The following is a 26,946-nucleotide window of genomic DNA, read 5'->3' as shown; positions in this document are numbered from 1 at the left end:
AATACCTTTAATTACTTAATTCTGCAACTCTGGAGGGAGAAAAAAAAGCAGAAGAGTTTCTGTGGAGTATACCAGAAAACAGTCATTCCTGGTGGCATTCTTCCAGTAGATCTTTAGTAAACTACCCCCTGAGTGCAGGTTATTACTATTGGAGCTGGGTATACATCTACACCAAGAGGTCACTTAGTAAAATAAAGCTGCACTGGCTATATACAGCCTTTTTTAGTAATCTAAAAAATGTATCTGCAGTTAAAGATCACACTCAATGGGAAAAGAAATTACCTTCCAAAAGGGTAAGAACAAACAGAACTGCAAAACTGAGATGGAGTATCAAGTACTTCTCTGTGACTTTCTGAATCACTTCAGGACTGAGGGAATGGCCTGTGATTTTCACCTACCTTTCTTAGCATCGGTCCCAGACCCAAAGCCTGCGGTTGTACTTGGTCGAAGTTCAGAACTACTTTGAGGTGTTACGTTGGCTTTGGCATTATTGGCTTTTCCTTTCCTATCGTTCTTTGAAGTGTCATTTGGTACATCAGCTATATCACTCTGAAAGAAACATTCACATCATAAGAAGTTAATTGTTTTTACCTGTAGTATTAAAGCTGAGATATATGAAACTCCTGCACTTGCTTACTTTACACAGTTAAGAAAACTTCAATATACTACCAAACAACACTATACTCAGTAAGCGTTTGTAACCTATTTTAAACGCTACCTACTAAAATATGACTTTCTCATTTCTTAAAATATCTGTTTCTAAGGGATGTGTTAGTATGATGCCTGAAAATTCAGTTAGTGAATGGTATTCCAGTACATGTAAACTAAAATAAGCCAATGTATTTCAGAGCAGGACAAAGGGTCTTATATTACAAAATGAGAAATGATAGGTAACATGCATCAATTTGAGAAGGACCAGTTTACTTTAAAAGAAGAACATAACATGAACATAAATGGGGTGTGTTTGTCATTAAGTTCTACTTACTGTTTCAATACCCATCGCTCTCATTTGGTCTGCTCTTTTTTCTGTGATGGACAGAAATTTCTTTGGATCTGATAAAGCATCCACGATATCTGTAAGATAAACAAAATCAACCTTTTATAATCCTCAGAGACATTTGAAGACTAAGCTATTACAAATGCTTGATTCTGCCCCTGTTAGGAGCCATGGCTTGCAAAACCAGTCCAACTTCCCATAGACAACTTGGCAGGACTGAAAGCACTCATCATCACAGCGCTTGAACACAAAGAACACAAATGAGTTCATAATGCACCAAGAAGTGATATGCAGCCGGGTACCTTACTTAGGAACAACACTGACTCCATCAGAGCGAGCTTACTCTGACTTACTCCCAGTTGATGACACTAGAACGTGAGACCAGAACGGGACCTCCTGAGCCACAAAGCACTAACAACTTTTTCTCCTGGTTATTTGGAGGGGGTGCTGAGTGACTTGGGACTGCAGGGAATGGTAGGAAATGCCATTATATTTCCTAGGTAAACATCAGTTTCAGATGAGTGGTTAAAGCAAGCAGGAAGATCTGTTCTCGCTTGCCTTTGTGATGCTCCATATCTGCAACATGACAGGCTGTGAAACGGCTTTTCTATGAACCATAATGACCAATATTTGAATCTTGCACATGACACAGGACCACTAGTGGCATCCTAGCGCTACCCAGCACCAGATATCATATAGATAATTGAGTCTGTTTCCCACAGGCAGTGAAAAATGTGCAAGCGTAGGTTTACCGAAAGACAAAGACACATGACTATTCACCTTCATATTGAATAATCCATTTCCATGCTTAATTTCAACAGTAAATGAATTACAAAAATGGCAAAAGAGACCCTCCACTGCGAGAAATGATTTTACAAATTAAACTGAGTCAGCATCTACAGCACTGATCTGTTCTGATGAGCCCTGTGAAACTCTTAACTTTAGTATTATGGACAAAAAAGGTCATTGGTCTCAGTTAATAAGCCTTCCTTGATAGAGCAATAACTTAAGAAAGGAAGTTTGAACGCTGCAGACTTGACTCATCATCCACCACAAACTATTGCTATTTAATTAACTCAGGTTTCTGTCACGATTTGCAGGAGGTCCATGGACAGGGCTTCACTTGCAGGAAGCTGTTTCTTTTCAGGATGCTGCGAGACCCAATTCTTGGCTGCTTATGAGCAAAAGACCAAGGCTTTTGTGCTCTTCTGTTCTAGCTGGTCTCACCAGCATATTTTTGCAGTGTCAGTTCTGACACTCATGGTTTTAATAATCATTTGAATTTTGTCCATGTTTCATATTATCTCTTCATCCATTTTCCAAGTGCAGTTACAATAATGCAAAGCAGAAATGCTGATCCACTGACCAGCTGTGAAAAACATCCAACCCACCAAAGCTTTGGGAAGAAACTCTCTATTTTTCCTGCGCAAACCAGGGGTTAGAATATATCATCTCCCTTCCAACCCAAGTTGTTCTATAAACGTTCCTCTGAAGTCACCAGATGCACTTCTCGAGTGAAAAAAAAAAGCACAGACAGGGCTCCCATCCCAACAAAAGCTGTACTAAATACATAACATTACCCTTGACAGCTCTGTTTATCTACACAAATGGGTTGTCTCCAATCACTGTCGTGACTCAATGATGTCTTCTGAAACTTCAGATACACAAAAACTGTGTAGGAGTTATTTTCAGCCACAACAACGGCACTGCAGCTCAGCACTGGCTGTTTCCCTTTTCCCTAAGTTAGTAAGCATGTCTTTTTGTCCTTGGCATGCTCCCTTCAATGAAAATCCAGGACTACCCTGCTAACACGATGTGTCATCTGAAAATGGAACCTGATTATCACCAGCGTCAAAGTAAAAATGACTAACACGTTTGGGAGAGCGAGACCTTTGCAAATGGCATTACTAACCATACAAGCACATCACCAAAGGCTAAGCATTTCTACAAGGAAGATGTGACTCACTGCTGCTTTTCACATTGTCATTTGTCCTCTGCTTACGTTTTCCTTTCTCCCCAGTGAGGTAAGGTGGGGGTAGGGAACAGCATTTTGTAGAGGAATTGCAATTAAATATAAAACCAGGAAAATCACTGGCAGAGCACATTACAGAGGACTCTAACCACTAACCTAAGTAGCCATGCTTACTTACGTACAGCTTCTATTGCAGAAGCTTCTCTTTGGAGAATGCGACTTCATTTACATTAATTTGGAGCAGTATTGTATTTTATTGGGAACAATGCTGACAGTGTAGCTGATGCAAATAAACCACAAGAACTTATTAGGTTGTATGAAAAACAAAATTATGCAACTTTAAAGCCTGTGATGCATTACCCATTCTAGCTATTATTCAGTGCAAGTTCTTAAATCTTACTCATACAGGTTTACAAAAGAGAAATAAAAGAGAAAGCAGGCAGCTATTGAACTGAGCTGCACTTTCCTACTGGTTTACTAAAACAACCACAGAGATTGTAGTGGTAGCTCAGAGAACAATGGGAGGTTCACTGGCCATGATAAGTAATTAAAACCCATGTGCCAACAGAATACTGATGATTCCACCTGAATGTTAAAAGCTATTTCTTAGCTGTTCATCACGCTGCTGTTCTGTGTCAATGGGAAAAATACGTAAGACACATCAAAACTACCTGGGAAGGGAGAGCTATTTAATTCATTTAGTTCATGTTAATATGGGGTCTGTTTTTCCCAACACTGCCAGTAAGCTATGACAACTAGTTCTCTCATTCACAACTAGTGAATAACAAGCTATGACAACTAGTTCTCTCATTCACAACTAGTGAATAACAAGCTATGACAACTAGTTCTCTCATTCTAGTAGTATCTTTTCATGTAATGATACTGTTACTCAGCAGTAGTATGCTTTTCTATGTCCTCACCTCTACCAGATGAACCATCTGTAGAAATGCTGACAGTGTAGCATCCAGTGTAGAGCATCAGTACTGAAGGGCACACACTTTGTAAGTTCTAAACTAGTGTTCAAATTCTCTTTGAAAAACAACTCTTTCACTTCTGAATTTGTGTTACACAGTTTAAAACCTGAAGTATGTGAGCAGCACACTCAGCAGCTTGAGCCACATCAAACTCTAACTTTAAATTCGACTCTTAGAAGAAGTGTGGTATCATTGAGAAAAACATCAATCCCAAATCAAAGGCATGTCCTTAATTTAGAAAATATTTTAACTGAGTCATTTACTGTCAAAAGCTTAAGGTCAGGGAAGAATTAAAGCACATGCTTAAATGTGTCCCTAAGATTCATGGTTCAATTACTGCCTCCAGAATCTCAAGCTTAAGCAGAAGCTTACATTTGTCTTGAGACAAAGCTCCTGAATTTAAGTACTGTAGATGAAACATGCTGTGTAAAGGCACGGTAATGCTCCAGAACTGGGGCAAAAACTTGCCAGCAACCAAGATTTAAGGTACAAACAACACAAATGCTTCTGTAAATGCTTAACTTTCTTCATGAAATATTGTTACTGAAGTAAAAAGCCTTTACTGAAGTAAAATGCCAGCAAACACAGACTTGAAGATACACTAATACCTTAGTTTAGCTTTCCCCTTCTGCAGTTTGTACTATGGAAATGATACTCAGAGACGCAGCAGTAACTCTCTGCATAGACAGCAGGTTTGAAATCATTTTTGCAAATAGCAAAACATCATTTTTACCAATAATGTTTCACCAATCCACTCTAAGGTGAGCTCCATTTTACTGCAGTCGGAGCACTAACATTTAGCACAATCTCTGTTTCACAGTTTTAAATGGTTTACATACTGCCTAACAGACAAGCAAGTTCCACCTGCAGCGAAGAAAACATTTCCCAGAGGTACAACCCTCAGGGTGAACCTATCCATGACACTGATTTAAGTGGTGTAATGATTATTCTCACTTGTTTGTTCCTATACCTATGGGGCAATTTGCCACTGCTCAGAATAAATGACCACGGCCCTGCCAACCTGATCATGGGAACAGCTAACATTAAAAACGACTTTCCTGAAAACCCAAAAGTAATTAAACCACACTGAAACCACCTAAAATTCGTAATGAAAAATGCAGACAAGTTCTGGATGCTAAATTATTTCACTGTCCATTTTTTAACAATCCATCAATATGCTCAACAATACAAAGTTGTTTTGTTTGAAAAAGCGCATGTCTAGATTCTCCATCAATCCTTCATACCTACAGGCTAAACAATATAGCTAAAGTACGTGTTAGTCGTACAAATATTTAACACTGAGGCAGGCATTTGGTCTGAAAGCTCATTTTTTAACTAAATTTGCAGGGTTTCCAAGGAGTTAAAATACTAAATTTTTCCAATTCCTCTAGCACTGTGTCTCTGCTTCCAGCTGGCATACTGACACTGCCGTACTTCCACACCAACACTCAAACTCTACAGTACACTGAGATACAGGTTTATCTCACCTCCAAACCCATCAGGCACATATGTTTTAAGCACAATGTTGCAGAAAACCGTTGGAAGAGAGAGTGGTTTGTTGCCCTCATTCCGAAGGGAAATGTGTCTGTAACCCGCCTGCAGACCATCCAGAGGCAGGATCCTCTGACCGATCAACTTATTGTTGTCGTCATACACTGCTATTCTCAGGACAGCGAGATCAGGGAGGATAACCTGGAAAGCCATGAAAGGAAGGAATTCAATGACTTTAATACAGTATCACCCTCCCCAGCTCCCATGTTTGAACCTTTCATTTTGAGTGCCAGAAACAGACTATCATCCCTGTAAGATATGTCATTCCCTGCAAACTGCACACTTTGAGATGGATATTTCCTAGAAAAGCTTTTTTTTTTTCCACCCTAAATAATGGGTAGATTTCAGAATATGCAAATCCTACAGCTTACATTTACACTAGCTAAATATTTTGCATATTCATTTTTTATGGTGACATCGATAAGGCAGTAAATGCTACATGGGAAATGACAGATACAGTGGCAATAGGGAGGGTAGATAGTGCTGAATCAGGAAGAATTATGACAGGAAGATGGGATTTGGAATGTATCCAAAAGGGCAACGAAGAACAGAAGGAGTGCAAGCATAAGCTAATAGAGCAGTATGATGAACTACAGGTTCTGCAAAGGAGAGAAGCAGACCCAGAGGGTAGGACAGGGTGACAGACCCGCCGAAATGATGTGCTGCCAGCCAGCAGAAGTGGGTGTGCTGTACTCATGACACAAAGGGTACATGGTATGCATGGTGGGCAGGGATGCTGCCAGCTATCTGCATCTGTCAGTCCCCAGTCTGGACTGACTAAGGCAGTAACAAAAAATTACTGCCTTCCTGGAACGAAGGTGCTGCCTTTGCGCACAGAGCAGTGAGGAGAAGATGGGGCTTCGAGTAAGCTGGTCTAGTGGAAGGTGTCCCTGACTGTTGGAACTAGATGATTTTAAAGGTCCCTTCCAACCCAAACCATTGTGTGATTTTGTGTGACTCTCTGAAGACAGCCTGAGAGATGCTGCCAGACTGCCTTAACTGTGTGCTGGGAAAGGTCTTCCCACTCCCTCCCTACCTGACTATTCATCAACACTTATGGGACAAAAGAGAAGACCTATGTAAACTGTGTCTACTACCCCCTCAAACTGTCCCCTTGCCGCTTTCATCTACAGTCTTAGAGGGCACAAAATAAAGTGTATTTGGGTCTCCAAACTCACCTGAGCTGTTCACAGACATCCTGCTCTACTTGACTACAACTTAGCACTCCCAGCACAGGTTACCACCAGCCCTCACCCTTGTCCTCTCCCTTACACAACAGAGTGACAACACAGAACTTGGGTTACGAGGACTGAAGCTTAATTTTAATTAAAACAAAGAAACCAAGAAAACAGACAAAAGAACAATCAAAAATGTTACTTCAGAGCAACCGTGTAGGGATCAAACATCAGCTTGAGAACACCATAATCCACATAGGGCAGGGAAGATGTCTCCTCCGCAGGCCACAGATCAGCACATCTTTCATTACATGGTGGCCTTGGATATAGATTTGTTAGAGAGCAGGAGTGGGGACTAAGTTGTTTCTTGCTCCCTCTCCATTATTCTGTTCTGCAGTATCCTGGTAGGAACTTCCACGCTCATAACAGACACTCTATGATTTTCGCACTGTCCACCCCATGCCTTCATTTAATACAGCTAGAGGAATTGTTTCTACTGTGTTTATGCCACTCATCTGCTGGGTCATCTGTTACAACTCATGTCTTGATTACAATGCTAAGCCTCATATGTTAAAGGCCTGAGATGAAGAAAAACAGTATCTTGGCTGACCTGCAGTATGAGTTGAGAATGAGTTGAAGAGAATGTGTGACTATGTAATTTTTCACTGCTGTGCAGAAAGTCCAAGGAGTATTTGGCATCAGGCACCATACCCATGCTAAGATACACAGGTAGGCTGAAGCTGTGTGCACCCTATGGTTTATGGGCCTTTTGAGTTTAGAAAGTGGAAAGCAGCAGATGCTGGCCATATGGTCAGCAAACCACGGGCACCACGATTGCTTGTCATTGTACCTAAGCATCTTCCCTGTGCCTCCTCATATACAGAGAAAAGCACCTGAAGTCACATTCAATCCAGAATATATTTGAGTCCAGAAAAACCTCTCATATTAATATACCCAAGAGTGAAGTGTTATCGCCATTCGGATAAAGCCTGTCACTTTGGAATAGAAGAGCAACAATCTTGTATGACAATGAAACAAGTGTAAGGAGAACAGACATTATCAAAGACAGCACTGCTAACACATGTGGTCTGGATGGAACTCCAGCTGACAGAAAAAAAATTAAGTTAAAAAAAAAAAGTGTATCATAAAGACTGAGAGACAAAAACTGAACACAGACAAGAGGTCTCTCTCTCTGTAAATCCCCCATAGCAAGAAAAAAAGGTTTGTTTTTATTTTGATATTGGAAAAAAAAAGAAAAAGAAAAAGGTACATGATGCACATGGACTACTGAAGGAGGGAGCTGGCAACACATCTGAGGAACACAGCACCCTTCCAACTTTTCCATGTAATAACATTGACCTTAGCTTTGGACGCAGCATCTCACCTGCCCTCTGGGCTGAAGGAACAGTGCAAGATAGCAGCCACTGCCAGGGCAGGGAAGAAGAAATCTCCAAGGAATGATGGTGTCCACCAGCGGGGGCTCATTCTGAGCAGACTGCATGCCTTGAACACAGGCATGGCCATGGAGGAGGTGGCTACCTCCCAGTGGGAAGAGGAAGCAAAGGGGAGGGAAAAGCCAAACAGAAACAAACAAACAAAAAAATCATGTGACAGCTACAGAGGTTATCCATTAGAAAAAGAAAACAAAGCAAAACTAAAAACAAATGAACAAACAACCTCTTGAAAGCTTACTGCAGCTTTAGATTGTTTACTGCAGTAAACGGGACTCCTACAAACCCTTTCTCACAGGAGCAGTACTTATTCATGTGAGCAGTCAGAATGGAGCAGGGAGGGGTGGCTCAAGTGAGCGAGGATGCTGATGTGCAAAGCACAAACAGGGCTTTCCGAATATCCTACCTTCCGAAATACAAATGATTCTTCGTTGTAAACAGGGTTCAGACCATTGTTCATCACCATGCGTGTCCGAAACTCTTTACGTATCGTGTCTGTGGGTAAGCCATACATATCCACTTCTACGTACGTACCAATCTTTTTGTCTGATAAGAACTGACCTGATATTACCTGCAACATAACAGAGCAGTAAGGAAAAGCAATACAAAGTACACAGTGTTTTATGAATAGTGGGAATATTGGTATTTATTTTATTGACAGCAGTCTGAAAAATGTACACGTTTATTTCTCTCCCCACGGTAAGACGTTGGAACTACAGGATCTTAAGATCCTGTCAAACCCTAACTATTCTATGATTCTCTGATTTAATCACATTAAAATGGTATATTTAGTGGTAAAACTGCAGCACTTCTTTAGAAAAGCATTTGTGATAAGACCTTAAATATAACCTTGATTTGAAATGATTGTGCTCACTGTGCTATGGTGTAACAGATATAATAGTTGTATATCAGTCAGCCCAATTAGCCAACGACTCACAGATGCATTCAGCATATTACTGGAAAACATTGAGTGAAACAAGCAGATTGGGCAGTGCTGTTCTGCAACTTTTGAACCTTCTGTTTAGAAGCCATCTGTATGTCTTGACTACAAAGAGGTGAAAGAAAGCTATTGATCTGCTTGCACTGAGGCAAAGGTTTTAAGGGAATCACATATCAGTCTAACTCTGCATATGTGTCTGGGAAGTGTAGGATCTTAAAAAGCAAACAAGCAAAAACCCCACACAACTCCTCTATATTGCTCTGCATATGAAGATTTGTTGCAGTTTTACTCCAAGTCAAGATGAATCTAGTCACAGCAGGTGATTACTCCAGGGAAAATTTTTATTTCATCAAGATGACATGCTATGTAAAAATGCAGCTTACGTTTTCAGTACTGGGAGCAAGGAGGGAAGAAAACCTGGAACATAATTTCACAGACCTAAACTCATTCCAAGTCCTTTTATTTTAATGAACTAACATTCTTCCAGGAAACACTCTGGATGACAAATCTGACATTACATGGCTGAGGGGTACCATCACTGGCTTTGGTCCACTCAATTCCTTTATTACAGGAGTTATATAGAATTCTATACTAGTTTTAGTCACATAACAAAAGCGAGCAGCAAAATACATGTTCTAAGAACTATCTGTAATGATATTTAGAGCTTATGTTTTCACCACCATACCCCACTTTCCTCTTGGATGGATTGTACTGTCATGAATATTAAAGAAAAACAATATTAAGAAGAAGATTTTTCTTCGGGAAATGCAAGTAAAATCAGGTGAGTGTCTAGAATGCACAATGAACCCTTGGTCGGGGAGAGTTTGAAAATTCCATGCTGCACACAGAAAGTGGTAACTGGAAGCTTAAATCTTTTGTTAAGCTGCACATAGGGGATTTGACCAAGGAGAGTGCCAAGTGACAAAAGAAGTTCTACAACTGTCAGCCTCCTTCCAAAAGGTGATACCTAACCTTGCTGCAGAAGTTAATATGAACTTCAGTACTTCTAGACAACTCCAAAGTAAGGACCATCACGTTTTGAAAATATCCTGTCCTTGTGTGCCCATATTCTTCCTTGCTCTGTGGTGACAAGTGATGTCTGTACGATTACATACTGTTCACAGAAATGAACTTCACTCATTTATTCATTCGTACAGGCTGATGTGATTCAATAAGAACACAAGGAGGGGGTAAAATTCAGCGATAATGTGTAATAACAAACCACTTCTAATACTATCATGTTTCACTTAGATCAAGTAAACACAGATGTTTTAGCCAGCAATAAAATACCCCCACAATAGAAACAAATTGACAAACCCCATACCATCTAAGTATATTTTCTGCAAATATCCTATTTCCGCTGACATTTAAATGCGATTTGGGATGTGATAAGATGACAGAAGTTTGTCTGTTGCTGTTTTACCTGTACAGAACATGTTGCAGCAATGACACCATCTACAGGAGTTTCAGAGAAAGGGTCAAATGTTCGATCTGGTCGCCGCATGAAATCTGGTTTAAGTAGATACCTTATTTCAAGAGAAAAAAAGAAGAAAATTATTCTTGTGTGAAAACTAAAACTGTATTAAATACAAATAAAACTGTGTTCTAGTTTAAACAATGAACTCTCCTACAGCGCTGTAAAATACAGAATGTCATTCTAGCTACACATGTGAGGAAGTAAAAGTAAGTACTATGGTTGTCTAGCATACAGATAGATGTTAATCTTCATTCTGAATTACCAGCTACTGAGAGATTAAATCAACCCTGGATTTGGAGATGAAAACAAATGTAATGTAATCAAGGGGATTTCAAAATGACTCAATGATACACTTAAAAAGTATATTGAATTATCCCGTAATAAAAAGGAGATGCTCTCTTTTGTTTTAATTCTTTAACATTGAGGAAAAAATACCTATTCAATTTTATTGTCTTAAATGAAGCAGTTCCACAGAGTTGAGACTCAGACAATAAATTCCAGCTTGAGGCTAATTTTTTCATCTCAGTTATAAAACCTTGGGGAAAACAGCTGATAATGTCTGTGCTGACAGATTGTTAATTATAGTAGCATGAAAGGTACTACCATAATAACACTTACAATACTTCCCTGAGGACTAGACACTGGATCAACATATCAATGAAGCTGGTACGTGCTCTGATGAATCAAAACACAAGGATTCTAATCACAGAAATGCTGTGTTACACGTGACAGGGGTTCTCTTCCACTGATGGAAGAGAATGTGTAACTTGAGTCATCTTACTAATTCTGTGGCCCTTACAGACAACTTCTTAATCTTCTAGAATTCTTCTAATTAATATATTAATATATTAATATTAACATACTATTAATAATGTATTAATAATAATCTCAGAAAATTTCTAATCTTCTAGAAGTTTATCTTCTATCCACCCTTAGTGAAACACTGGTACATAACGTTATAAAGGCCTACACAGAGCTCAGAAATAATTAAAACATGCTGGAAAAATTCCAGTGGAAACAATGTCGATGTTTTCTCTCATTTTTTCATACTGTGTTTTCTGTTTAGGAAAGGAATGTTCCTCATTTGCCTTACATTATAAATGACTGTGAATTCATGTATTTTATTAACTTAAAGTAGGTTATGGGCAAAGGGAACTATCAGAAACAAGCCTCTGCTTCCAGCCTGTTGAAATAAAAACATGCTCCTGTCCATCCAGGGGGTTGGAACTAGATGATCTTTAAGGTCCTTTCGAACCCTAACTATTCTATGATATGTTGAAAGTGAAGTGATTTGATCTTTCTGCAGCATGAAAACTAAATTGGAGAAAAATCTACAGACAGAAAGGAATGTAATTTTTTATCTTCATTGCCCTGCATGTTTTCTGTGACTGAAACAGTGCCACATTTGTAATACATATCAAAATACCATCATTATGTTACCGCACATTACCCACTATATTACTGTAACACCAAAAGACTGACATAAGAATCAAGGACATCAGTTGATTACGATGCCTGCGCTTAGAGAATCTGGCAAGAGTAAGTAGGTGTTCTTTTGCTAGGCTGGGAGGGTCAAACAAGAAAGGAGCCATACTCTGCCATTCTGCATGTTCTGATTGAAATGACCAGTGACTGCACCTTTGTCAAAGCCTAGAGCATCTATCTGGAGAGTTCACTACTGAAAGAAAGGCATAGAGTGGCAAAGCACTGTTAAGCACTCTTGCCCATTCTTCAAATGAGGTATTTTACCAAGTTTCATCTACTCAGATTTTCTTTCTGAACAAGATCAGCATTCATAAAAGAGGTTTTCTTCCCAGGATGAGTTTGCAGATTTTAAATGTGTTCCTAGACTGTCATTTCCTATCACTCATCAAACTTCCCCTTTCTCTCAATGTTAATGATTAGCCTATCCTATTAAGGTATAAACTCAACATCTTAGAAAAATCCATCAACATCACACTTCAGCATTCCTTTTCATGCAAAAGCCATGAGCAAGAACTTAAGAAAGATGAAACACCTCAGTATTCTCCCTGAAATTTGCTCTCCGACTAAAGCACATGTTAAAAAACCCATTCCCTATGTATTAAGACTCAACCTGTCCAAGTAAATTCGGCAATTACGTGAACTGTGCAGGGAGTCTCCATTCTGAGGCATATCTTCAAGCAAACTTGAGAAAAGAAGCTGAATAAATAACTGTGTATGGTATTCATGATCTTCTTAATTTGCACGCAAAGCCTCTTCTATGTCTTCTCTAAAAACCGGGCATAATAAAAAGGCATATTCATCAGAATACCTCCTTGCAGGGGATAAGTCTCCTGGAATGCTACTAATCTCTACTCTGCACCTAACATCCAATTTTTCTTTTGTAACACATAATTAATAATGAAAAAAATGTTATTAAAGCCATAGTACAGGATTCTGATACACAGTGACAATGGTTTAAATCATCACTCACCCGCATGATCCATTATATTCAAATTTTCCTTGATTCAACTGCATTGCTAAATCTGCCAAGAGAGGAAAAAAATGACTGTGCTTCCTTCTGAATAATGCAGACATGAGCAATGTTTATTAGAAAAGGAAATAAGACTGTTTTGTCCAGAATAATCAGTTTAAATAAAAATTAGATACAGTATAAATAAAACACACATCCAAGAAACAAAAGGAAGCAATAGGAAAACTCCAGATTTCTTCACAGGAGTAACAGCTTTAACAGCCAAGCTGAAGTCTATGCTGTGCTTAGAAAACAGTCTCACCCTGAATTCAGAAATACCTGGTAGCAGAGAAGCATCAGACTGTGACCATATTAAGTGCCTAGGATGAGATTTCCATCATCTAACTTTTGGTATTTACAGTATAGATGTCTCCATTTCTGCTAGAGATCTAGAATCACTCTGAATAACAGAGAGATGCAGGTTTTAACTAAGTGCCTAACTAAGGCAGACACATAAATTGTACTCTGATACCATCTGTAGAAAGTGAGATGAGTATCACACTGGTTTACTATGGGCTTAATTGAATAAAATACCACAAAAAGAAACCATAAAGATCACAGCAGCATTGCTTAGTTTCAACATTTAAAGCATCTTGAGTTTTATTCAATGCATTTTTATTCAGTGTTATTATGGCACTTGCACGTATACACAGTAAACATGTAATAACCCCCTCCCATACAACCATCTCCCAAACTTCAAAAGAAATAAAACATTTTCCTGCAGGTTTCCAGCTACACTAGAATAAAATACCCTTCTTTAGTGATCATAGAATCATAGAGCAGTTAGGGCTGGAAAGGACCTTAAGATCATCCAGTTCCAACCCCCTGCCACGGGCAGGGACACCTGACACTAAACCATGTCACCCAAGGCTCTGTCCAACCTGGCCTTGAACACTGCCAGTGATGGAGCATTCACAACCTCCCTGGGCAACCCATTCCAGTGCCTCACCACCCTCACAGTAAAGAGTGAGTCTAAACTTCCCCTGTTTAAGTTTTAACCTGTTACCCCTTGTGCTATCACTACAGTCCCTAATGAATAGTGCATCCCCAGCATCCCTATAGCCCCCCTTCAGATACTGGAAGGCTGCTCTGAGGTCTCCATGCAGCCTTCTCTTCTCCAGGTTGAACAGCCCCAACTTTCTCAGTATTCTCTTGCCCAACAGACTCTGCTTCAAAAGGGAACAAAATCTTTTCTGTACCTTCTCCATTACACCAAATACGAGATTCTGATATGCTCGTATCAGTTATTTGCTTTAGAGGGCAGCCTTAACTTTTACTTCCTTAATTAGCCTTCACCCTGACAGCACAGTTGGATCATAGAAGATGAATACAGGAAAGCTGATCACTTCATACAATTACCATTCTTATTTTGCAATATAATGGGTCTGAGAATGATATGCAGTGGGCAGAGGTAGCGCTGGGAGCAGAATGAAGCTTGTACATCTGCTCTGACCTCTCTATTGTGTCCAGTGGAAAGCTTTACAAGCAGTGTATTCCTGTACAGCTTCTTCCTGCTTCCTCAGCTGGATAAATCAGTACAAAGCTTTGCAGGATAGAACTCAGAATATGATAATTAGGAGCGTCTGCAGTACCAAAGACACTGTTTGGGGAAGGTGGAAAGGGAAGCAAACACAAAAGCACTATCAGCTAGAAAAGAAAATGGAATAACTGGTCTGTTACATTTATGACTAAAGACATTCCTAGATGAATTAAAAAACAAGACAAAGCAAAACACAACAAAAAAACCCTACCCTGTTAGTTACACTCACACCTTCACTAACAGGGACAATACATCTCCTCTCAGTTTGCCCTGTGGAGAGTCGCTTACATTCCCTGGCATTGCACTCTCAGCTGGGATCTCAGACCCCATTCTCTGATGCTGAATGCCACTCACAATTCACAATAACTGGTCTAGAAATGCATTTGGCACATAACCCACATTACTTTTTACCATCTTAATTTGTACACTCCTTCCTCCTGGGTAACGGTTGGACTTGATGATTTTAAAGGTTGCTTCCAACCTCGTTGATTCTATGATCTTTACTTAGCAGACATGCATCAAACTGTGCCAAAGCTGTGTTTTGTGAAAGAAGTGATCTCCTTGTAACTGATACCCTTTATTAACAAAATATTGATGTTAGAAGTTACAGGACTTGTATTTTTCCATGAAAGTGGACTGAATTTTCCTCCTGTGGATGGCTTTTTTTTTGCTCCTTGCCTTACGCTTCCATAATTCCACCCCACTGCATTATTTAGCCATATGCCTGTTTCCTCAAAAAATGCCAGAAGCAAATCCATGGCATCTGTTTGACAGTTACTGCCCAAGCCATTCTTTAGGATTGAGGTTCACTGGTCGTTGCTGCCTACCTGGGGTCTGATAGTTCAGTGAGACCATCTGGCAGCCAGCGTTCCAGAAAATTTGAGGCATGTAATTACTGGAATCCACTCGGCCTCCCTTTGGGTATATCCGACTCATTTGTCGTTTGTTATAACTGTGTAATTCATCAAGGAAATTGAAATAAAAACATCACAGAAATATATGTTCATATTCTGGTAACTTCAACATTTCCTACATTAATCTTAGTGTTTCTCATCCTATGAGCTACTTTTCCTTTATAGACTTGGAATACTGCAAATCTAGAAAGGTACTTGTTTTATCTGTAGCATTAGTAGAGACGTGGTACGAGGAGGTGAAAGGATACTTCACAAACTCAATGGCATGGGTCTTCAAATATCCTAGTCCGACTGATTCATTGAAAGAGGACATATTATGATGAATATTACGCTCTAGAAAGAAAATACAAGACATTTTAAAACACCTCTGTAATGACGAATTAAAATCCAAGATCATGCACTATACATAATAGCAGCATATGGTAATTTCTGGTCTGTTTCCCCATTATCTGTCACTCAGAATCAAATCATACTGAAATTTCATAGTATTTCTGACTTGATTTGTTTCTTTCACTTCCTTGGGCAACCAACAAAACTTTCATTTGTGGTTCAGGACAAAATTGTTATTCAGAGCCTGTGTTTTGTGGCTAGATAAGGCAAAACAACATGATGAATGGTCTAGTGTGCAGGATGAAAGCAGCAGCTAACTGCTGACCACTGTGACAATCACGCTCACCTTTCTTTATGGAAAGGTGAACTAGAAAAAGCAGTTTAGCTGGAAAGGCCTATAGAATATAATCAACCTCAATAGCTTCAGACTCTCCCAGTAATTTAGTGACTCCGTGTGGATGACCAATGCAATAACATGCTAACTTTACATTCAAAGACACAGAGATCTAAAAGTACAGTGATGATGGTCATAAAGCTATAAAAGCCTTACGCCATTTCTAAGCTTAGAAAATGTAGAGATAAAAAAAATACCTAGAATAAGCAAATACTTTTATTTCATTCAACCTTTTATGTTACCTTCTGCTACATCGAAACCTTGAAATTTTACAGGTTGAGCATAGTTGACCATTGTTGATAAATATGGATGTATATTGGTTGTGGCACCTACATATTTGTAAGATGCCATCCATGCTTGTTCATCTTCAACAGTTACTAAACCCTGAAAATACACATTAAAAAGAATAATCACTATTTGGGTGTGTAAATACCATTGTTGGCATTTTCAAATGATATAGAGAATTATACCCAAATCTGCAGAAACTTAAAGAAAGTGCAAATTAATACAAGAAAAGTGGAACTTTAGTGTCACAAATTAAGATTTATCTTCTTACTGATATACACACCAAGCACTCTCACTGTTAGACACATGCAAGAGGACTAATGATAGAAAAGCTCCTAAGCAGTGGGTAAGTATTACATGATGTTAGTAGGATAACTTTAGGATAGAAGATAAAGGTTACAGTAGAATGAGCAATAGTGGTAGAGAATGATCTTTCATTGTCAAACAAACTCCTAAAAATTGTGATTTAATACGTATTTCCTTAAAGCTGTGGTGGAGTGAAGCATACACGGTACTGAGTAGAACTTCCTCAACATCAAAACACAAATAGGTTCAATTGCTAATCTTTACTAATGAAAGCAGACCAAAATATAGGGATTACAACCTTCACTGGACAAAGAGATGTCACAAGACCAACAAGAAACACCACATGCTCATATTCCTAGCTGCTTAAACTGATAAAAATCTGAATCCATCACTCCCATAAGGATGCACTGTATTTATAACAGAACTTCAGAAGTTTTCTACAAGTATCTCATTTGCTAGAAACCCACAACAGAAAGCACTTCCCCCACTTTTTACTTCTAGAGTGCAACTTGTGTTTGTCACAAAGTTCTCCTTCATTATTGCATCGGCAAGCAGTCAATAACAAGAAGCACTTTGCAAATCCCCTTCTCATGGAAGAAGAACGCAGTTCACAGAACCTACACTACTGCAACCCATCTACTCAGGAGATGGGAGAGTAAAGGAAATGTGAAACTACCTGCCAGTATCATGGGCATGTACCTCTGCCTATCATAGGGTGCAGACACATTTCAAAGAATGAATACCATGTGAAGTGAAACAATTTATGCCTTAATATGAGATGGTTATAGTCACAAGAAATATCATTTTCTGGCTGCAGAGAATAGCTGAGTTATCAGAATGAGTTCGGGTACACACTTATATGTGTGTATACGCACTTTTATGTGCATTTTAGACTGAATTAAACTTCCACTGGCCCATGAAATGAAGCTGAAACCGTATTTTAATGCAGATTTACCAGGGCTCAATCCAACTGCTTTCCAGGAATCCACCTATCAAGGGGTCCACAGATCTGTTTCCTGAATATGTCATATAGCACATCCCTTTATTAGTAGAATACAGGCACTTTTTGTTACTCCATCAAAATTTGTTAATAGAGTTTAGAGCAAATTCAGGGCAAATTTCTTTGAAGCAACTAGTCCTGTTCAGTGTCTTCACTTTTGTAAGGCCAGTAATTCAGGAAGAACTGACCACCCACCTTCTAAAAACCAGGCTCCTTCAATGTGCCTCTTGATGACTGCTCAGAATGGATAATCAGATTTTACTATCTTGATCCATAAATGTCTAAGCAATGAATCACAGTGAAAAGGAAGTCAAAGGGGATTATCCATAGTACCCTGCAGACCATAGCTGTATGACTGCTTTAATGACACACTAGCTCTAAGACACCATTCTAAGACAAACTACTTGTCATTGATTTTATCTTCTTTCCCAGGAGACCCATAATTTTTAGAGTAAATGGGCTATATTCTTTGCAGTGTTCACAACTTTAAAACCGTGCATTAGAAAGGGGTAAGGATGGAATGTTTCTTAAAGCTTGCAGAAACAAAGGAATGGCTACAACAGGACATGAGCCTTCTAAGGGCTAGAGAAAACAATGGGGGGAAGTTGATATCTCTGCATTATTTAGACCTTGCTACCCCTCAAGAAAAGAAGCAGAACCCACTCAGAAAACAACACAGACTGAAACAAAGTGTGGTTTGAACAGGAGCAGCTTTAATGAGAGAAGGAGGAGAGAGAAAGGATATGGGAAGAGTCTTACAGAAGGGATTCCTGGGAGAAGATAAATGCAGAAGACCCAAGGGAAAGTGAAAGGAAGAAAAAGAGAGGAAAACAAAGTGCAGTCAGGGTAAGGAAAGAGGGGAGAAATAGTAGGAGGGATGATGCACCTCAACGCCATTCAAATAACTGCTGTTTCCCCGTGCATGACATCTGAAACTGAGATCAGACACTTCTCAGCAGGCAAAAACCATGCACTCCTGACTGTCCCCAAATATTCTGACAGTCCTGACCCCAGTATAAAAGTACAGGAGAAGAAACCTTAGATGAGTGCTCTGCAGGTGCAGTGAAACTGAGCATTGTTAATCCACTAAGAATGCATGGTAAGTATGTATATTATATATGAAGCAATAAAATAAACTACATAACAGCCTATGTGTCACCTTTTTATTGTTTTCTTGCTCAGAATCTTCAATAGCCTAAGGGAAAAAAATATATATACATTATCCAAAGACAAAGCAATAGGAAACACTCACAGTAAGGGAAAAAAAAATCCTCAAAAGGTTAGTGTATTTAGCAAAAAGTACACCCTTTTCCACCTTCCTGCGTGGCTCACCTGTCCCGTACACTTGCAAAAATATTCACTCTCAAATCTGGGTACACAAGATACAAAATGCAACAACTGATCAGCAATGGGAATAGAAATGGGCCAGACAGTTAAGCTCAAACTAATGCCATCACTAGATGGGAACAGAGTTTCAGAGAAGAATGAAAGAACACCACACCCAGACAACCCACAAGGTCATCTTTTGTGTATATGTAAACTGCCCAGGCTCGGAAAACTTAAGGGTTAAGAGTGCTGTAAACTGAGCTTTAAACATGTGCATTTGGAAAAGGCCTATCTCAAGATGTTATCTGCAATGGGACAGTCTGCTCTCTGTCTTCAATTACAAGCTAGCAGTACTGAGAATCTTGAAGCAGAGAAATGTTGACCTGGCACTGAATGTACATTCCTAAAGAATAAAGACTGAGTCACTGATCAGCAAAGAAGCAGAGAAGTTACCCAAGGGCAAATGCTGAGGATGAGTGACTAAGCTGAAAAAACAAACAGACCCCAAAACACTCAGGTAGTTAAGGACCAGCTGATTCAGTAAGTGAAGCCAGCCCTAGAGCAATGAAGTTAAATGGTACTTCAGTGGCAAGATTCATAAAAGCCCTAAAGAAGCAAAGATGTTGATGTGAAGAGACACCAGGAAGGCAGGTCCGATGTCTTGGTGATCCTGCTAGAGACATACTATCAAGGGCAGCCTGTGCTATGAAAGATTTTCTGTAACTGTACTTCTCTCTGGAGTAAGATCCAAAGACAGCCAGGCAGAGAAGAAAAGGCCAAAATACTTGACTGATAGAGGAGCATGGTCTGATAAGGTACCTTAGTGCTCGCATGTGGTGTATTTTCTGTAGCAAGCAGTAATGCCTTCAGTGCCAGAGCAGGCTTAGTTTTGAATTCCAATATTCCAGTCAAGTAATATTCAAGTTACTGAGCACAGATGGATAAACTGTACTAAATCAGGTATGAGTGGAATAAAGAGAAGTCTTACTCTACCTGCCAGATGGCTATCCAGTATAGCCCCACTGCTATACCACCCCATTGGGGAATAGCTGCCCTATTTTGCCTTTATTGCTGTAGGTGGGAAAATTCAACCCTAAGAGTTAACAATAAAAAATGACCCAGAGGACCCCTGTAACAAACACACAGGATGCAACCTTGCAAAAAAACCATTGTTGAGCGAGGAAGCTGATATTCTACCTCATATTAGGGCTCTGCAACTGAGATGCAAAGTAAAATACCAGAGGCAGGAAACTGCTTGTTGCCTTTAATGAGTATTTTGGATCAAAATCTCCGCTTGTAACCATTTCCCTCCATGCAGATTGTTTTCTCAATGAGTACTCGATCTGAACAAGCAGGCTGCAAAACTGAATCTAAAGGTTAGGAATCTGAAGATCTCGGGTTTGACTCTTCTGACACGTGCTGTGAGATGCTTCCACAAAACAGAGCGCCTTTTACACCCACTTCCATGGAAAACTTCCAAAGAAATACATGTAAGAAGTAATCCCACCTTTTTGACACTGATGGCAACAGCTTCTTTTTGACCGTAATCATCTACAGTAAGGTCACTTCCAAATTTGTACTCTGGATGAGCTTCTTCTTCCTGGTCAGCTGCACAGAAAAGAAAAAGGATCAGTGCAAGAAACGCCACAGCAACTACTAGTTTTGTGTGCGACATGAAACAAATGGCAGCTGAATGCACAGGTTTGGGTTTGGCGTTTCTTTAAGACAGAAATAATATCCAGGGTATTAGGTTTTTAAGGATTAGTAATAAATTACAGCTCAGGCCTGAGATTCTTACAGCTTTGACATAGGAACAGAAATCTGATTTACTGTTATTTTTGAAGGAGTCAGTAACTTGCTTAGGAAAAGTGTGAAAAAGCCCCAACCCAATAGGCTTGGGGAAATAACAAGAAATGAAGACAGAGTTCTTTATTTAAAGATGTAGAAAGTAGCGAATGACCAGGCTCCTCATGCACTGTCAAGTCTCCTTATGTTCCCTACTATAGGGAATAATTTTCATTTGCTTTTAAGGTGATTTTCCACTGGAACCTAGAGCACTCTAAGAAGAGAAATAGGCCTCTTACAAACTCAAAGCCACGAACCACATTATTCATGTGGATTTAAACAATAAGTTTAGAAAACACTTATTTGGGTCTCTTAGTAGTCTAGCACATAATTAATAACCCAGCAAAATAAGAACACTATTAGAAATAAGCATTCCAGTGGAAATCAGCCTGCAAAACAACAGAATCACCCCTGTGCTCCTTTATCACCCGAGGAAAGATACCGAGAAGCCCCTCCAAAAAACCTGATGTACCCCTTTTTAGTAGTGAAAGGACAGATACCAAGAGTTGGATCATAAAGAATACCTTTCACAAGGGCCTCTACTGACAGCAACAGCAGTAGCTTTATGCTAGTTAAAACAGATAAAAATTAACCAAGGAGAGGACCAAGGGGTAGGCTAAAGATGGGACGTTCAGTATGACATGTGTCACCTTGGTCCAGCCACTTGCCAATGCATGATTTACCTCTTCTGAAGGTGGACATTTAAAACAGACAAGGTGAAACACACCCTAGATATGTCTATGTTTCCCTGTTGGCCATAAACACATTCCACGTCACTGGCTCACAGTTAGATGTTTACACCGAAGATATCAAGTTTGGCATCCCTCATTTTATCCTTTTAAAGTATAATGCAATATTCCAATCTGATGTTGACACAAGTATTAAAAATAGCGACAAAATCTGTTTTCAAAGCAAAGATCACAGCTTCCCAGTCTCACACACACAGTGACTTGGTTGCTGCTCTAATATGACTTCTGAACAGTAAGTGGAAGTCACAATTACCACCAGTACCACCAGCTGAGCTTACACTCCTACAACAGCCTGCCACAGAGCCTGCAGCTGCTGTATGCACCTGAGATGAGATGGTAAGGCTGGAGGTCTGTATAAATGGTCCTGCATTGAGTTCAGACTTACTGCTACTGCCATAGGCCATAGGAGTTCGGGTAACATCCATACTAGCTGCTCATGCTGGCCTACTTATTAACCACAGGCAATGCATGAGAACTGTTCTCTATGAAATCCTCACCACTTTCTATTTCTTCTTCGTTATCATCCTCTAGGATATTTACAGGAGCAGCAGTTTCCCCAGCCTCCATCATCTTTTTCAGAGCATCAAGCTGTTCTGTTAATAAGCAAAATAAAAACACATTAGTCATTACACGAACAGTTTGTAGCACACAGAAATACACAATCATAAATGATTCTCTGAGCTATTTTTCAATGGGTTGTCTAACTTTTCAGTTAATAAAATTTTACAGAGTAATACCATCATTAGACATACACTTGTGTTAGAGCTGAGAAATGGTCAGCAAGGGCTGCACCCAATGCTTACTAAAGTCAAGAAAACTATTTCCATAGACTTCAATTTCTTATTGAAAAAAATAAATATCAGAACTGGCAAAACAGTAAGAAGAGCAATTTGAAATTCCTTTTCATTTTACACCTATCCTGGACAAACACAGCAATGCAAACATATCACTGCAGGCAGAATTTACAAGAGATTCTATCTGCATCATATTTTAGCTCAATCAGCAATCTGATAAAGTCCCAGGATTACACTTCTAGGTCTATCTATTCCTATGCTAGATGCTGGTATCAAGGCCTAGACTCTGGCTCTCATATGAAACACAAGGGCAAACAGTGTCATTTATATATAACTCATATTCTTCCAACAATGAAGTTCAAACAATTTGAAAACTTTAGTATTCAGTCTATTTGCACCTATCTGGACTTCTGTTTAATTTAATATGTGACAAGCTTTACTTACTTTTTTCTACTTCAGGTTTCAGCCTTTTATTCTTTATGAGAATCTTTCTTTTGAGATCATTAGGAGAAGGTAAGGCTTTACCTGGATCAAGCTGTAAAATAATTTAAAGACAAGGCTTAATAACAGCTATTTGGCCTTTGTGTATCCCTGTTTGGGATTTTGATGTTAGGACAGCAATGGTAAGGGGCAGTGAACAAGCAAGTGCCTCCTCAGGCACAACCTTGGTAAGTAGTGTGACCGCAGCTATATTATCTCCTCTGCTTCTTCCCTATCCTATGGGAAAGCTGTGCTCAGGTAAAAGTTGCTGGCTGAAGCCAGCACACTGGGCTCCAGCCTATGCCATCCTCAGCTGCACTGGTCAACATGTCTCCACCTCTCTCCTGCCTAGCAGTGGTCCTGTATGTGACCTTCATGCGGCTCTTCATCAGACGACTTCCTACATTCCCTCTCTCCTGTGGTTCACACGCAACCCACGTCATAGTTTAGCCCATTATCATTTGATCTCTAAATAAGTCACTTTTTATGGTCCCTTCAAGCTGCAATAATGCAAGTGAGGCAGCTTGTACATTCTTACAGAGTAGAAATAGGTTGGCACTGGTGAACGGAAAACTACCCAGTCCTTAGCTAGGTAATGAGGACTATTTAGGGCTACAGGGTCACATCTTTGGTATTTGTGAAAGGCAAAAGGCAAGCTTCACATACACAAGGAAGTACTACTGAAAGCATTACTGCTCCAGTTTGGGGAGGAGAAATTACTGAGAAAAAAGTACAAATCCTCTGATTTAAGCCCCATCATAGAATTGAGGCTAAGAAACAGAGATATGGGTATGGTAATTAGCACCCTCTCCACCTCAGGCTTGCTAACAGTATTATGCAGGGAGTTGCTAGTATAATGGACTGTGGTTTCCAGTAAACCTTAAGTGATACAGGAGAAGATGTTTCAAGGACTAGCAGAAAATCTTAGTAGAATTATTTAGATATTCTCCTTAAATCCAGCTCTGAGCTATGCAGAAGCAGCACTATAGATGCAGAAACAAAAGAACAAAGCTCTATACCTGAAACCAAATAAAAGCAGCAGAAGGGATAAATAACAACTCAGGGAAAAAAAACACAGATGGACCCAACCCCCCAAGAACGGGTACAAACCTCCTTGCAAGAGGGTAATGATTATCCACAAACACCAGACTAGCTCTGTCATGGGCTCTTCAGCATGTTAGATGAACAGAAAACACAACTGTTCCTAAGAGCACTTGGCTGGAATTCCACTAGATGTCAGTGCCGCAGAGCTCATTTATCCCCAGGCTTCCAGGATGCTAGTCTGTATCCCCAAGCAAGGCATAACTGGTTGCCCACTTGGACAAATATTTGCTCTTACTTAAAACCATATCTGCTTCAGCAACTTAAGTCTGCCCTCCTCAGTCGACTACTCATGGTACCAAACGCCATCCACTTACAAAACACATGTTTCAAGCTCCTCTCTGCAGTATTTGCTTTGTGAGCAGCTGAGGACTGAATTCACCCACGAGGAGGAATGGACAAAAAACGCAGAAGGCTCAGTAGTGCTCCAGAGAACAGGCAGCTGAGGCTAAATGCTGGGCCCTGCTGTAGCTGCATAGTAGCCTTTGGCCATCTCTATTTTAGGTTTCCCTGAAAGCTGCTGGGAGCTGTCATTCATGAGGAATGTGGCAAGTTGCTACATACATTACAGGGAACATGACAGATTTAGTTCTCTGGGATGCATTTTTCAGGGCAACAACCTGATATCCACCAAGCCTTATGCACATCTGTCCCTGAAACATGCAAGGAAAGCACAGCGCTGGAGATGATAATGCCATGTTCACATGGACAGGAGCTGAAAGATAAGGCAGAGTCCTCTTTGCTGTGGTCCTGCACAGCACTGAAGAGCATCTGCAAGTTTTGGGTGGCTGCTGGCAGACAGTGAGCACGCTGCTCGGGAGGAATCGCTGCAAGCTCTGGGTAACAAGCTATTAGAGTCTCAAATATTGTGTTTGTGAAGGAGTCTCCTGCCATGCAGGAGACTGAAGCGCATGCAGATTACAGAGCACTTGATAGTTCAAATGAGACTGCAGGGAACTCTTTGTGCCTAATTTAATTCTTAATGCAATAGTGGGGCCCACCTAGACTGCAGGACCTGATCCGGAGCATGAAGCATGCAAAGCACAACTGAAAGAAGAGGTTTCCTTAGCTGAGACCATGCAATTTATAATTAATTGGGTTTTCAACAGTGAGTGTCATTTTCAGACTTATGTACGACCTGCAAATACAATGCACGTGTTGTATTTTATGTACATGCTGATACTACATCACACATCAAGGGGATGGGTTTCCCCAGGCTGCTCGCCAGAGCCCTGTACAGAAGAGATTAAACAAACCAGATAAGGAAATTCTGTACCAAAAAGTATAAACACCTAAAATCACTAGTCATTTTTGAAAGCTTAGGACTGGCAGTGAACAGCACTACAGGTGATATGATCCCACTTTATCATCTCTTAAATACAGCTAATATAAAGAAAGACTGGCAAAATATAACATACTGGATGTGTTTCTAGAGGCTGCTTCAACAGGAGATCTCCAAAAAGATCTTCACAGTATTTTGACATCTTGTACTGTTGATATTTGCTGGAAAAGATGATGATGGTTAATCTTCAAATGTAAAAAAGGAAACCACTGTTACTCAGCAAAATATAATAATACAAAGTAATGCAGACATCCCAAATTATACAGTGCCCACTTTCTCTCAACTGAGAAGTATTACTTTCATTATACTGCCAATAAAAGTCTATTATCTGACACAGATGAATTTAATAAGACCAAAAAAGTAGATTAACTGAATCCCACACAGCTAATGGAAAAGCCAAATATATATTTCACAGCTTTACCACAGATAAAAATATTGCCATTATTGCACTCAGGATTGACTAGTATATTAAAGTACAGTCCCTTCAGAATACCTGCATATCCCTACAGTTTTCAAATACACTCCAATCAGCATTTTTGATCTCTATCATGTTTCTTATACATTGCACTATAAAAAATAAATATATAAAGGGCACCATTTACCTGCAGTGATTTTCAAATGAAAGAATGACAGGATATTCTGATGTAACAAATGCTGTTTCCTTAATGGCTTGAATTACATCCTATGAAATGCAATAATAGGATTCAAATTAGAACAGATCAAATTATAATCATAATGAAAGAGACTTTTTTGTTTTCCACCCGACTCTGAGAAATTGAGAGCTGAGTCTCAAATGTGACAAGTGAAGCCAGAACTAGAACAAACCATCTGCCCATTCTTCTCTGTGCCCCTGCAACAACCTGGGCTCGGCACCCAACTGGTGCTCACTGCACCTGTAGCAGTGGTGGCAGCTTCACTCAGAACCCATCAATGCTATCCCTGGATCTGCTGCCATCTTCTCTTGCCAGGGAAAATTTTAACTTCCAGAAGGACTCCTGCATCTTCAGGCTTTTTCCACAGCTTAAGAAACTTGCAACCAACTATATCCTGGGCTGCATCAAAATGAATGAGAAGCAGGTCGAAGGAGGTGATCCTGCCCCTCTACTCTGTTTCATGAGACCTCACCTGGAGTATTGTGTACAGTTCTGGTGTCCTCAACATAAAAAGGACATGGAACTGTTGGAACAAGTCCAGAGGAGGCCACGAGGATGATCAGGGGACTGGAGCACCTCCCGTATGAAGACAGGCTGAGAAAGTTGGGGCTGCTCAGCCTGGAGAAGAGAAGGCTGCGTGGAGACCTCATAGCAGCCTTCCAGTATCTGAAGGGGGGCTATAGGGATGCTGGGGATGCACTAATCATTAGGGACTGTAGTGACAGGACAAGGGGTAACGGGTTAAAACTTAAACAGGGGAAGTTTAGATTGGATATAAGAAGGAAATTCTTTCCTGTTAGGGTGGTGAGGCACTGGAATGGGTTGCCCAGGGAAGTTGTGAATGCTCCATCCCTGG

At 39.9% G+C, this 26,946-nt stretch overlaps 1 protein-coding gene across 9 annotated transcripts in view; it reads right to left on the bottom strand.

The window, feature by feature from the left end:
* PLCB4 (phospholipase C beta 4) overlaps window positions 1–26,946 on the bottom strand; it is a 198,813-nt gene that overhangs the window by 31,899 nt on the left and 139,968 nt on the right. For 7 of the 9 annotated variants that reach the window (XM_062610270.1, XM_062610280.1, XM_062610251.1 and 4 more), the window contains 15 exons: window positions 26,040–26,119; window positions 25,514–25,598; window positions 22,959–23,049; window positions 22,218–22,313; window positions 20,634–20,734; window positions 18,960–18,995; window positions 16,452–16,593; window positions 15,734–15,818; window positions 15,399–15,523; window positions 12,993–13,044; window positions 10,484–10,586; window positions 8,527–8,691; window positions 5,431–5,635; window positions 986–1,074; window positions 399–549 (listed from right to left, as the gene is read on the bottom strand). In XM_062610270.1, coding sequence (XP_062466254.1) covers window positions 399–549; window positions 986–1,074; window positions 5,431–5,635; window positions 8,527–8,691; window positions 10,484–10,586; window positions 12,993–13,044; window positions 15,399–15,523; window positions 15,734–15,818; window positions 16,452–16,593; window positions 18,960–18,995; window positions 20,634–20,734; window positions 22,218–22,313; window positions 22,959–23,049; window positions 25,514–25,598; window positions 26,040–26,119 — 1,606 coding nt within the window. The remainder of the gene's footprint in view (window positions 1–398; window positions 550–985; window positions 1,075–5,430; window positions 5,636–8,526; window positions 8,692–10,483; window positions 10,587–12,992; window positions 13,045–15,398; window positions 15,524–15,733; window positions 15,819–16,451; window positions 16,594–18,959; window positions 18,996–20,633; window positions 20,735–22,217; window positions 22,314–22,958; window positions 23,050–25,513; window positions 25,599–26,039; window positions 26,120–26,946) is intronic. The other 2 variants (XM_062610242.1, XM_062610226.1) reach the window with 1 other exon arrangement.

The sequence above is a fragment of the Pezoporus occidentalis genome, unplaced genomic scaffold (genome assembly GCF_034315485.1).
Source record: "Pezoporus occidentalis ecotype Australia unplaced genomic scaffold, CSIRO_AGI_Poc_V1 ctg10, whole genome shotgun sequence".
NCBI lineage: Eukaryota > Metazoa > Chordata > Aves > Psittaciformes > Psittacidae > Pezoporus > Pezoporus occidentalis.
The sequence above is the reverse complement of the archived record's forward strand: the minus strand, read 5'-3'. Positions and strand labels throughout refer to the sequence as shown.